The sequence below is a fragment of the Equus asinus genome, chromosome 11 (assembly GCF_041296235.1).
Source record: "Equus asinus isolate D_3611 breed Donkey chromosome 11, EquAss-T2T_v2, whole genome shotgun sequence".
Taxonomy (NCBI): Eukaryota; Metazoa; Chordata; class Mammalia; order Perissodactyla; family Equidae; genus Equus; species Equus asinus.
This window is the reverse complement of record NC_091800.1, coordinates 69625959-69640682: the sequence shown is the minus strand read 5'-3', so window position 1 is coordinate 69640682 and position 14724 is coordinate 69625959. Positions and strand designations below refer to the sequence as shown.

Genomic DNA, 14724 nt, shown 5'->3' with positions numbered 1-14724 from the left:
ATAGAATATATTTCTGTGTTTATTTAAAAGTACTCTTTTATAACCTTCTGTACTTCTAAAGGAACATAAAAGTCTGTCTAGATAAAAATACCTAAGAAACATAAACCAAAATATTTTATGAAATTGTTTTTTATTAGCTAAGTATAAATTTATTGCTTTGTAACAGATTACCCCATACATTAATGGCATAAAATAATAAACATTTATTTTCTCGTAGTTTCTGGAGTTTAAGAACTCAGGAGTGACTTAGCTGAGTGGTTGTGGCTTAGGATTTCTCATGAGGATGCAATCAGGATTTTGGCTGCAGTCATCTGAAGGCTTGACTGTTGCTGGAGAATAAGCTTCTAAGATGGCTTATTTGCATGGCTGTTGGCAGGAGGCCCCAGTTTTTCACTGGCTGGTAGCAGAATGCTTCATTCCATTGCCACGTAGACCTCTTTTTAGTGTTGCTTAAGTATCCTCACAACATGACAGCTGGCTTTCCCCAGAATGAGTGATAAAGAGACAGAAGCCACAATGTCTTTTATGATCTAGTCTCAGAAGTCACACACAATACTTCCACAATATCCTGTTTGTTACATGGACCACTTCCATGCAGTATGAGGAGGAACTATACAAAAGCCTCAGTACCAAGAGGTGGGGATCATTGGGGACCATCTTGGAGGCTTGCCACCACATTAAGAATAATTAATATGTTTTAAACAAAACATAACATCTGCTAGAAGAATTTTCATTTAATATTAGACAATCTCAGAACACATTGTGGCTTTTCACAGTGGGCTACAGACCAGCACATTTCAAAAATGGTTGTTTGGGATCTATGGAGCAACCATCACTTCTGCCTTCTCTTTCTTCTTAAGAATCTCTGGTAGCATGTTCTTTGAGAAGCTCATGCACTGCCTTTCCCCAGTAGTTGCAGTGTATATGGGTCTCCCATTATGCATATGCTGGTAAATTTAGTGGTGTCCCACAGTTCTCTGAGGATCTGTTCATTTTTTTTTTACATTCTGTTTTTCAGATTCTATGATCATTATTGATTTATTTTTAAATTCAATGACTGTTTCTTCTGCCAACTCAAATCTAGTGAACCCCTCTGGTGAATTTTTCATTTCAGCTATTATGCTCTTCAACACCAGAATTTCCATTTGGTTCTTTTTGTAATTTCTGTCTCTTTGTTATTATCATCTGTGTAATAAATTATTATTATCAAACCTTCCTTTAATTCTTTAGACATGGTTTCCTTTAGTTCTTTGAACATATTTCTATGTCTGCTAAGTTCAACACCTAAGGCCCCTCAAAGACAGCTTCTAATGCCTGTTGTTTTTTTTTCTTTATTTGAATCACACTCCCCTCATATTCCATCGTATGTCTCATAATATTTTATTGAAAAGCAAACATTTTAGATAATACATTGTGGTACATTTGGGTACTGATACGCCTTCGTCCCCAGGGCTACTTGTTGTTTGTTTGCTTCATCATTTATTTGTTTAGTGATGTGACTGAACTAATTCTATAGTCTGTTTCCCTCTCAATATATATCTCTGGTGTTCCTGCTCAGATTTTTTATCCTTATTTTTATCTTTTATCTTGGTTTCCTAGGGACTGCCTCTGGATCAGCAGAAGCCACTTACTGCTCAAAGGTTGTGCTTAAGTCCTCGGAGCCAGTTAGATTTTCACCTTTTACTGTTGGATGTGTATTTGACTTAGAGACTACTTTTGCAGTTCAGGGATTTTATGACTTGGCCCCAAATTCATGCATCTTGGAATGTTGGAATTTCCCTTTGTAATTACTCCTGAGAAGATTCAACCTTTGGCTTCACACAGTCTTCCACACTGCCCAGGATGGGTGTAATTTTGTTTTTAAACCTTACTTCCTAGAACTTCCTCCTGGGTCAGAGCTGCTTTTTATTCAGCAGTGTTTATTCAGGGAATGCTTTCAAGGTGATTCATGTCCATTCTGATTTTCCCAAGTGGGGCTAGTGAGCATATGTGCAGTTTTACAGACCCTCAGGGACGAGTGTGATACCAGGACAGCTCTTCCTGTCTATCTCTCTAATTCTCTCTGTTAAATTTCTGGCTACTTTGCCATTTTTCATAATATATTTTTCCTGGAGAACCATATAAAAACAGGCCCCAGGTGGGATTTCACCCACAGGCTATAATTTGCTGACTCCTGATCTAGTTCTTTAACTGAATTATCTATGATATCATTCTTATTTTTATTCTTTCCAGTGTTATGTTTTGAGCCTCTTTTATTTTTATTTCATTTCAGCCAACTTGTTTTTAATTTCTTTGTTTATCTCACTTGGGCCTCTCCTTATGGCTCCCTGGGTCTGTTTTTTGGAGGCCATATTTTCTTTTAATTGCTACGTAAAATTCAAAAGACTAATGTAATGAGCACTTACACACCTAACACCTAGATTCTATGATTCTTAATATCTTGCTATATTTGTTTTATATAATTATCTGTTCGAGGGGGTGGAAGGATAGGAATAGTCTAGATCATTTTAAAGTAAGTTGTAGAAATCAGCAATCAATTCTTACTTAGGACTTCAACATGCATTTCCCAAGAATAAGGATATTCTTTTACATAACTGCAATACAATTATCACAGTATGAGGACTAAGTCTATGTTAGATTGTTCCCAAAAGATGTGTTTTCTTTTTTCAAACCAGGATGCAAACAAGTTTCCCACAATGCATTTCATTGTTACATTTCATTAGTTTCTTTTATGGTAGAACAGCCCCATCCACATTTTTTTATATTGACTTTTTAGAAACCAAGCTAGTTGCTTTGTAGAAAAATCCCACATTCTGAATTTCACTGATTGTTTCCTTATAGTATTTTTGACTTGTTCTTCTAGTTCTTATGTTTCCTCTATTCTATAAGTTATGTCTAAAGTTTAATTAGATTCAGCTTAAACATGTTCTGGCAAGAAGACTTCATCGTATTGTATGTGTTGAGCCTTTCCTTACGGCCTTCTTGTTGTTGAAGCACATGATTGTCAGGTTGTCTTACTGTACAACAAGAAGCATATAAATATCAGGGTTGTCTTACTACACATTTAAAGGGTACAGTGTTGATAGCCAAATCTCTACTTTGTAAATGTGTTTCTTCCTTTTTCAAATAGGAATTAATCTACCAAGGAATATTTTGACACCATGTGAATATTGTGTTGCCCACAATCTTTCACTTAATGCTTTTATCATCTATTGATAATGCTTGCTTGAATCAGTTATTTTATTTTTGATAGCAAAAGAGAGATTATTCTTCATTGATTAGCTGGTAGTCTTCTGAAATAAGAGATTTTTCCCTTATCAACAGAGGATGACATGAAATAAAATTCTTCCTAAGAATCCAGAGGAAATTATTTATTCTTTATGTTTAGTTACTAGTTTTCAGAGAAGGGAGATGGTGTAGTAGTCCCCTCTTGATGGCAAATACTGATTTTTTTCTTTTATTTTCAAGTATCATTTTGCTCATGGATTTTTTTTTCAGTGTCTTCTGTCATTTACATACATGGTTCTTTTAGATGCTGACAATGCCCCACTATGGCTAGTGAACCCTGTCAAGCTGACTGTTATGTTCTTTTTCTGAGCACTTTCTTGCTTTCTGATAAATGTCCTTTTTTGACCTTGTATTCTCGCTGTCTTAGATCTATAATCTGCCATTTGTTCAAAGAATTCTTACTTCTTTTTGTGGGAAATGGTAGTTAGAAAACCAGATCTGAGTGCTAAGAGTGTTCGTTGTTATTAGAATGCTGGTAGTTGGCCAGAGGGCCCGCACATATGACAGAAAAGCAGCAGCTGTGAGCAAGCAAGCCAGGGGTCACGACAGCTCTTGACCCCCACCCATTGGCAGCAGGTAGAAGCTGCGACCAAATACTATCATTACATGGAGGCACATATCCATGCCATCAAACAGTATGAAAAAATGTATTAGAACTTCAGACCTGAAGGAAAATGACAAGCACCCAGAAATCAGTCCTGAAGGCACAGAAATTTGTAATCTAAATGACAGAGAATGCAAAATAGCTATCATAAAAATATTCAATGAGTCACAAGAAAGTACAGATAGACAGATGAAATCAGGAACTTCTTCACAAAAGAGATTGAAACTATAAAGAAAAACCAATCAGAAATATTGGAGATGAAAAATACAAAGGATGAGATAAAGATAATTCTTGACTCCCTGAACAACAGAGCTGATATTATGAAGGAAATAATCAGCAGTCTAGAGGACAGAAATATAGAAATGCTTCAGATGAAGGAGGAGAGAGAACTAAGACTAAAAAGAAATGAAGACATTCTCCAAGAAATATCCTACTCAATTAGGAAATGCAACATAAGGATTGTAGACATTCCAGAGGGAGAAGAAAAGGAGAATGGACAGAAAGCTTGTTCGAAGAAATAATAGCTGAGAACGTCCCAAACCTGGGGCAGGAGCTAGAAATACAAGTGAAAGAAGCTAATATATCCTAATGAAAAAGACCTTCTCCAAGGCATAGGCTAGTAAAGCTGGCAAAAGTCAATGAAAAAGAAAAAAACACTAAGGGCAGCAAGGCAGAAGAAAATAACTATCAGGCTTTCAGTGGATTTCTCAGCAGAATGATATACTCAAAATTCTGAAAGACAAAAGCTTTCAGCCAAGAATAATCTATCCAGCAAAAATATCCTTTCAGATGTGATGGATAAATAAAAACTTTGCCAGATAAACAAAAGGTAAGGGAGTTCATCACCACAAGACACCCCCTACAAGAAATGCTCAGGAAGGGGGCTTATGAAGCCTTGAACAAGGAGATAGACAAAATCAGAAAATTACAGGTCTCTATCAGAACATGTTAGCAATTATAACATCAAAGATAAAGAGAAGGAAAACCAAAAATAAATATAAGCTCGTTATTTTAACCACAAACTCACAGTACAAATTGGAATAAGTTGTGACAATAACTTAGAAGGGGAAGAGGACAGAGATAGAATTGGCTTAGTCTAAGGAACTAAGAGGCTATCAGAAAATGGGCTCTCTCATCTATGAGATTTTTTATACAAACCTCACGGTAACCACTAAACAAATAATCAGAACAGAGACACAAGTGATAAATAAAAATAAAACTAAGAAAACCATCATAGAGAACTACCAAACTGAATTAGTAGTCTAAAATACATGGGACAAGAAACAAGGGAAATGCAGAAGAACCGGAAAATGAGCAATTAAATGGCAGCATTAAGCCCTCATACATCAATAATCACTCTAAATGTAAATGGACTGAATTCTCCAATCAAAAGACACAGAGTGGCGAGATGGATTAAAAAACAAGACCCAACAATATGCTGCCTCCAGGAAACACATCTCAGCTCTAAAGACAAACACAGGCTCAGAGCGAAGGGATAGAAGATGATACTCCAAGCTAATGGCAAACAAAAGAGACCAGGTGTTGCCATACTTATATCAGACAAAGTAGACTTCAAGGCAAAACAGGTAATGAGAGACAAAGAGGGGCAGTATATAATGATCAAAGGGACACTCCACCAAGAAAGCATAACACATAAATACCTATGCACTCAACACAGGAGCACCAAACTACATAAAGCAGCTACTAATAAACCTAAAAGAAGATATTAACAACAACACAATAATAGTAGAGGACCTTAACACCCCAGTTATATCAATGGATAGGTCATCCAGACAGAAAGTCAACAAGGAAATAATGGATTTTAATGAAAAACTAGACCAGATGAACTTAATAGATATATAGAGGACACACCATCCAAAAACAACAGAATGCACATTCTTCTCAAGTGTACATGGAAAATTCTTAAGGATAGACCATATTTTGGGAAATAGGGGAAGCCTCAATAAGTTTAAGAAGATTGAGTCATATCGAGTACCTTTTCTGACCATAATGCTATGAAACTGGAAATCAACTACAGGAGAAAAGCTGGAAAGTGACAAACATGTCACTAAGAGACTAAATAACATGCTACTGAATAACCAGTGAATCACTGAGGAAATTAAAGAAGAACTCAAAAAATATTTGGAAATAAATGAGAATGAAAATACTCCATACCAATTCATATCAGATGCAGCAAAAGCATTCCTAAGAGGGAAATTCATAGCAATACAGGCCCACCTTAACAAACAAGAAGAATCTCAAATAAGCAATCTTAAGCTACACCTAGCAGAATTAGAAAAAGAAGAACAAAGCCCAAAGTCAGCAGAAGGAGGGAAATAATAAAAATTAAAGCAGAAATAAATGAAATTGAAATCAAAAAGAAGAACAGTAGAAAGGATCAATGAAACTAAGAGCTGATTGTTTGAGAAGATAAACAAAATTTACAACCCCCTAGCCAGACTCACTAAGAAAAAAAGAGAGAAGGCCCAAATAAAAATTGGAAGTGAAAGAGGAGAAATTACAGTGGATACCACAGAAATACAAAGGATTATAAAAGAATACTATGAAAAACTATATGTCAACAAATTGGATAATCTACAAGAAATGGATAAATTCTTAGACTCTTACACCCTCCCAAAACTGAACCAAGAAATAGAGAGTCTGAATAGACCAATCACAAGTAAAGAGATTGAAACAGTAATCAAATCCTCCCCAAAAATAAAAGTCCAGGACCAGACGGCTTCTCTGGAGAATTCTACCAAACATTCAAAGAAGATTTGATACCTATCCTTCTCAAATTTCCAAAAAATTGAGGAAGGCAGAACACTTCCTAACACACTCTATGAAGCCAACATCATCCTGATTCCAAAGCCAGACAAGGACAACACGAAGGGAAATTACAGACCAATATTGCTGATGAACATAGATGCAAAAATCCTCAACAAAATATTGGCAAACCAAATATAGCAATACATTAAAAAGCTCATACGCCATGGTCAAGTGGGATTCAAACTAGGGACACAAGGATGGTTCAACATCTGCACATCAATAAATGTGATACACCACATTAACAAAATGAGGAATAAGAACCACATGATCATCTCAATAAATGCAGAGAAAGCATTTGACAGGATCCAACATCCATTTATGATGAAAACTCTCAATAAAGTAAGTATAGAAGGAAAGTTCCTCAATGTAATAAAGGCCATATATGACAAAGCTACAGCCAACACATACTCAATGGGGAAAAACTAAAAGCCATCCCTCTGAGAACAGGAACAAGAGAAGGATGCCCACTCTCACCACTCTTATTCAACACAGTACAGGAGGTTTTGGCCAGAGCAATTAGGCAAAAAAAGGAAATAAAAGGAGTCCAAATAGACAAGGAAGAAGTGAAACTCTCGCTGTTTGCAGATGACACGATTTTGTATATAGAAAACCCTAAAGAATCCATCAGAAAACTATTAGAAATAGTCAACAACTACAGCAGAGTTGCAGGGTACAAAATAAACTTACAAAAATCAGTTCCATTTCTATACTCTAACAACGAACTTAGAGAACTCAAGAATACAATCCCATTTACAATCACAGCAAAAACAATAAAATATCTAGGAATAAATTTAACCAAGAAGGTGAAAGACCTATGCAATGAAAACTATAAGACATTGTTGAAAGAAATCGATGGTGACATATAGAAATGGAAAGATATTCCATGCACATGGATTGAAAAAATATAGTTAAAATGTCCATACTACCTAAAGCAATCTACAGATTCACTGCAGTCCCAATCAGAATTCCAGTGACATTCTGCATGGAAATAGAACAAAGAATCCTAAAATTCATATGGGGCAACAAAAGACCCTGAGTAGCTAAAGCAATCCTGAGAAAAAAGACAAAGCTGGAGGCATCACAATCCCTGATTTCAAAATATGCTTCAAATCTATAGTAATCAAAACAGCATGGTACTGGTACAAAAACAGACATACAGATCAATGGAACAGAATTGAAAGCCCAGAAATAAAACCACACATCTATGGACATAATCCTCTACAAAGGAGCTAAGAACACGCAGTGGAAAAAGGAAAGTCTCTTCAATAAATGGTGTTGGGAAAACTGGGCAGCCATGTGCAAAAGAATGAAAGTAGACTGTTATCTTTCACCATACACAAAAATTAACTCAAAATGGATCAAAGACTTGAAGGTAAGACCTGAAACCATAAAACTCCCAGAAGAAAATATAGGCACCACACTCCTTGACTTCAGTCTTAGAACAGTCTTTTCGAATACCATGCCTACTCAGGCAAGGGAAACCAAAAAAAATCAACAAGTAGGACTTCCTCAGACTACAGAGCTTCTGCAAGGCAAAAGAAATCAGGAACAAAACAAAAAGACAACCCACCAACTGGGAGAAAATATTTGCAAATCATATATCCGACAAGGGGTTAATCTCCATAATATCTAAAGAACTCACACAACAACAAGAAAACAACGCGATCAAAAAATGGACAAAGAATATGAACAGATATTTTTCCAAAGAAGATATACAGATGGCCAACAGGCACATCAAAAGATGTTCAACATCACTAATCATCAGGGAAATGCATATCACAACTACCCTAAGGTACCACCTTACACCCATTAGAATGGCTGTAATCACCAAGACAAAAAATAACAAATGTTGGAGAGGATGTGGAGAAGAGGGATCCCTCATACACTGCTGGTAGGAATGCAAACAGATGCAGCCACTATGGAAAACAGTATGGAGATTCCTCAAAAAGTTAAAAATAGAAATACCCAGCTATCCCACTACTGGATATTTATCCAAAGAACTTGAAATCAACAATTAAACGAGACTTATTCACCCATATGTTCATTGCAGCATTATTCACTATAGCCAAGATGTGGAAGCAACCCAAGTGCCCATCTGTGTGTTATATGTATGTATCTGAAAAAAAAAACAAAGGCTGAAAAATCAGTCATCTAACCATGAATCTTAAAATTTGAAAACCGCAACTTAAACTTCTATTAAAGAAAAGGAAAGGGTATGGTAATGATAAGAACAAAAAGTAATGAAATAGAATAAAAACATATAGTAATTAAGGTCCACAAAGCCAAAAGTTGTTTCTTTGGAAAGACTGATAGACTTGATAAAACACCTGGTAAAACTGGTCAAGAAAAATGGAGAAGCAGACCCAAGCATTCTGTGCCATGACTGAAATAGGGTATGTTACTTAAGATCTGTGGACATGACAGAGGTAGGAAGAACATATTTTTAACTATTGATGGAATGAAATCTGTAATTTTAGAGAAAACTCTGGACCTCTCTGATCCTACTAGTAAGCTGTCCCAAGCATCAATGTAACACATTTTTTCCAGAGAATAGAAAAATAAGCAATACATCCCAACTCGTTTTACAAGGCCAGCTCTACTTGAAAACCAAATACCTAAAAGGGCATTATATAAGAATAGGAAACTACAAGCCAGTCTTATTTATGAACAGAGATACAGAAATCCTATATAAGTGAATAAAGGGATAAACAGCATAAAAATCAAAAAGGAAGTATTAAAATGGTCATTTCTTCCAAATTGTTTATACAAAACATACATATGAATCCACATATATGTTATTAGAATGAATTTTTTAGTTTATCCAGGTTGCTGATTAATAGGTCAGTATACAAGAATTATTTCTAAGAGTTGGAACAAAGAAGAAATGCATTTTAAATAAAGATATCACTTGCAATAGTATCAAAAATATCAAATACTAGGGATAAATGTAGTAAAATATATTTAAGCCTTTTACACAATAAAATATTATTGAGAGAAAATTCAGAAGTCCTGCATGAATGGAGAGATATACCATAATCATGAACTGAAAGATTCAAAATTGTACAGAGGTCAGTTCTCCCAAAATTGATGTATAACTTCAGTGTAATTCCAATATGAATCTCAACATTTTTTATGAAAATTGTCAAACTGATTCTCAGGTTTATATAGAAATTCCAAGGACTGAGAATAACTAAATTACCCTGAAAGAAGAGAAAGGTGGGATAATTGCTCTGCTGGATATTAAGATCTTTTATAAAGCTATATAATTGAAGACAATTTGGTAGTAGCACAAGGATAGAAAAATAGAGCAATGGAAAAAGAATAGCGAATCCAGAAATAGATCCATGCGTATATTATACTTGCTTTGTGATAAAGTTGGCCTTACAGAGCAGTAAGGATGGTCGTTTAAACTTTCTCCTTTTCACATCATACACAACAGTCAATTCCAGATGGATTATAGATCTAAACATAAAAAGCAAAAGAATAAAGCTCCTCAAAGATAATATAGATTATATTTATGACTTCAGAGTAGGGAAAGATTCATAAAACAGAACACAAAACCCAGTAGCCATGAACTAAAATATCAATAAATTCAGCTACATTAAAATTAAGGACTTTTTTTTTTTATCAGAACACACCATTGAGTGAATAAATGGCAAGCCACAGAATGGCAGAAGTTACCTGCACACATATAACCAAAAAAGTACTCAAGTCTTAGAAATCAAATCCCTATAAGTCAGTAATAAAAAGATAATTATCTCCAATATAATACTGGCAAAAGATTGAACAGGCAAATCAGAAAAGAGGCCAATGAACACGTTAAAAGATGTTTAATAGCATTAGTGACGAGGAAAAGCAAATTAAACCCTGATGAGATATCTTTACATATCTACCAGAATGATTTAAATTTAAAAGTCTGACAATAAAATGTTTATGAGGCTGTGGGGTGATGGAACTCTCATATGTTGCTAGTGGGAGTGAAACCTAATCCAACTATTTTTGAAAAACTTTTTAGCATCTTCTAAAGTTGAAGGTATGTATAGTCTGTTTGTAAACCACCAAAGTGTACAAAATTCAGTTGTCCAGGATCGATAGAATGGATAAAAGAGAGTGTATTCATACCATGGAATTCTGTATAGTGCATAAAAAAAAGTATAGCTACAGAAAACAATGGTGATGAATCTCACAACCATTATGTGGAGTGGCAAAGAGCACAAAAGAATACATACTGTGTGATTACATTTACATGAAGTTCGAAATACACTAAATGTTTAACAGTGCAAACTTAGATGGTAAGCTATAAGGAAAAGCAAGAACGTTATTACCATAAATGGCAGGATAGCGGTTGTCTTTAGAAAAGTGAGAAGGTGTAGTAATTGGCAGGGGATATGAGAGAGATCTTTCGTTTGCTGGCAATGTTCTATTTCTTGACCTGAGTGCTAGTTTTATGGGTTAATTCACTGAGCTCTACTTTTTTGTCTTGTGTATTTTTTATGTATGTTATTTCACATACACACGTACACAGAAAAAGGTTAAACAAAGTATTGCATTACGAAAGAATCGTTATGCAAAGAGGTGAAGCAGAGTTACTAAAGTGATTGTTTTTAGACTATTTCAGTGCTGTACCACATTCAGTACAGTCAACTTGACAGTGAAAGGTGCTGTATGGTAAAGTGAACAAACTTGATTGGAAGGTTCAACTGTGAAAAGGTATGTAAGATTGTGATCTTTTTCACCTATAAATGTGTTTTGCAGGAAACAAGTGTTCATAGTCGGTTGGGGGTTATTTATAATCCTACATCAAAAATAAATGAAGAGAACACAGCTATTTCTAGAGGAATTTTGGCAGCTTTTCTTACACAGAAAAATAGCTTTTTGAGAAACTTTCTCAGGAAACTGGCAAAGGAAGAAACTGCTGCAGCTATTTACTCTGGAGATAAAATTAAAACATTTCTTACTGAGGTCAGTAGCTATTTGTTTGAAATAATAAATGAGTACTGTTGCATATTTTAAATAAAAGTATGTAAGTGTACTGGAGATATCATGTTACAGAAAAACATCAATAAATAAGTATAATCAATTAGGGGTGGGTAATAAACATTCCTTTACAGTGGGAAAAGATAAATGTTAAATGATACACCTTTGCATAGAGACATTTAGCAAATCAAACTTCATATGTTTCAACCGCTACTTCATGATCCTTTAGAGCTGATGGCATTTTAGTTAGGATATGTACTTAAGTGAAGAATTGGGAGTTAAAGGATTATGTAAATAATCCTCAGGTATTTTCTTGAAGGGGTCCAGAATGGGGGAAATTCAAAAGATAGAAGACGGTCCTCTGGAAGAAAGATTCATTAATCCATTCAAAAAATACTGATTGTCGGGGCTGGCCCTGTGGCCCGGTGGTTGGGTTCGCATGCTCTGCTGCAGGTGGCCCAGTGTTTCGTTGGTTCGAGTCCTGGGTGCGGACGTGGCACTGCTCGTCGAACCACGCTGGGGTGGCGTCCCACTTGCCACAACTAGAAGGACCCGCAATGGAGAATATACAACTATGTACTGGGAGGCTTTGGTGAGAAAAAGGAAAAAAATAAAATCTTAAAAAAAAAAATTGTTTAAAAAAAAATACTGATTGTCTACTAGACAATAAAGATACTTGTGAACAAGGCAGATAGAGTGTCTGCTCTTGTGGAGTTTATGTTGTAGTGGGAAAGACAGACAAAGTAAGTGATATTGGAAAAATATAAAGAAACGTAAGAAGGTTGATAGTTTGAGGGATGCCCTTTTGCTTGAGTAGTTGGGGAAGGCATTTCTAGAGAGCTTACGTTTGAGCAGAGCTCTGAGTGAAACGAGAAATCAAGTCACGGGAAGTCTGTAAGAAGATCTTACCAGGTCCAGGAACACAGCACGTCTAGAGGCCTGATGCAGAGACTTCTTGCCAGGTTTGAGGTATAGGCAGACCGTTATGACCAAAGTAGGGTGATGTGGAGAGTACTAGGAGATGAGGGCAGAGACATAACTCCAGATATTTCAAGCACTTGTAGACCATGGTAAGGAATTGAATTTTTTTTCTGAGTATAATGGGAAGCCATTGAGGAATCTTGAAGCGGTGAATAATCTTTAAAAAGATGACTCTGGGCGCCGGCCCCATGGCCTAGGGTTAGGTTCAGCGTGCTCTGCTTCACCAGCCCAGGTTCAGTTCCTGGGTGCAGACCTATACCACTCAGAGGTGGCCACGCTATGGCAGTGCCCTACATACAAAATAGAGGAGGATTTGCACGGATGTTAGCTCAGGACAAATCTTCCTCAAGTCAAAAAAGAAAGGAAGATTGGCAACAGATGTTAGCTTAGGGCAAATCTTCCTCAACAACAACAACAACAAAAAGATAACTCTGGATGCCATGTCAAGATTTGATAGTAAGTAGAAAAGAGTGGAAATAGGGTGAGCAATTAGGATGCTATTGTAGTAATCTAGGCAAGAAACAATAGTGGCTTGGACTAGAGAGTAGTGGGAGAGTTGGTCAGATGGTTGATACATAGTATTTATTACAACTTGGGTCAGCAGAATGAGCTAATTTGTATGTGATGTGAGGGTAATACAGGATTTTGGTTAGAACAGCTAAAATTAATGGCGGTGTCTTTTTTTGAGTTGGGGAAGTCTAGATGAAGAGACTTGGACACACAGATGATTGAGTTAAGTTTTGTATGTGTTAAGTTAGAGATGCCTGTTGGACGTTCAAGTGGAAATGTTGAGTTGCCAAGTAAATGAATGTAGAAATCAAAGGAGGGTTATAATATCTTTTTGAGAGTCAATTTAAGACTCATCAGCATTATATGTAATTTAAAGCTAAGAAACTGGATGAGACACCTCAGAAGTGAGTGAAGGGGTAGAAAACAGAGGGACTGAAAACAGAGCCCTAGTACATTCTACCATGTAGGTACACAAGAAAAGGATAATCCAGTAAAAGAGACAGATGGAACAGCCAGTGAGTTAAGAAGATAACCAGGAGAGTATAATATCCTGGAAGCCAGTTGGAGAAAGTATTTCAAGGAGAGGATGATCACCTGTGCCAGATGTTGCTGAAATTAGGCTTCATAATTGCCCATTTTATTTGTTAAAGTGGTCATTGGTGACTTTGATAGGAACAGTTTCAGTGGAGTGGTACATGTAAAAGTGAGTTAGATTCAAGAGAAAATGTGAAATCAGGAAATAGAGACAATGAGTATAGGTAGCTCTTTAAAGGAACTTTTTTGTGTGCGCGTGTGTGAGGAAGATTTTTGCTGAGCTCACATCTGTGCCGATCTTCCTCTATTTTCTACGTGGGATACCACCACAGCATGGCTTGACAAGCAGTGCTAGGTCGGCAACTGGAATCTGAACTTGCGAACCCTGGGCCACCAAAGCAGAGCATGCGAACTTAATCACTATGCCAACAGGCCGGCCCCCAGGAACTTTTTTATATGGGGAACAGAGAAACATTCTGTAGCTATTAGAATGGAGTTTGTGGTCAAGGAAGGATTTCTAAATTTGAGAAATGTCACTTTCGTGCATGCTAATGGAAACAATCCATCCAAACAATGAGAAAGGATGATATAGAGAGAGGAGAGCAAAGTTCTTGAGTGGGTGAGAAGTGCTGGGATCCAGTACACAAGTGTTCAGTGTTGGTCTTAAGAACAGGACCCATTTTAACCAGGAGAAAGGCAGAATATAAGGGTACAGATGCAGAAGGGCAGATTTATTTGGTGGTGGCAAGATGAAGTACTTCTCTTCTGATTGCTTTCATTTTCAAAAACGTCAGGTAATTAGTTCAATATTAGAGGGAGCAGACGTTAGTTAATAGAGGTTTGAGGAAAGAGGAGAAAATGTCAAATATTTTTCTATTATTCTGACAGTGAAAAAGTGAATTGAATATGTAGTGTGGGAAGATTTCCGAGAGCCCACATGAGGTTAATGACCATAATTGAAAGTGAGAACAGCGTTGGTTGCATGTTTTTCTCCAGCTGTG

The 14724-nt window shown here is 36.3% G+C and overlaps 1 protein-coding gene across 2 annotated transcripts in view; it reads left to right on the top strand.

The window, feature by feature from the left end:
• Window positions 1-14724, top strand: part of UGGT2 (UDP-glucose glycoprotein glucosyltransferase 2) — a 184373-nt gene that overhangs the window by 99307 nt on the left and 70342 nt on the right. For both annotated transcript variants that reach the window (XM_014864866.3, XM_070520046.1), the window contains exon 21: window positions 11477-11683. In XM_014864866.3, coding sequence (XP_014720352.3) covers window positions 11477-11683 — 207 coding nt within the window. The remainder of the gene's footprint in view (window positions 1-11476; window positions 11684-14724) is intronic.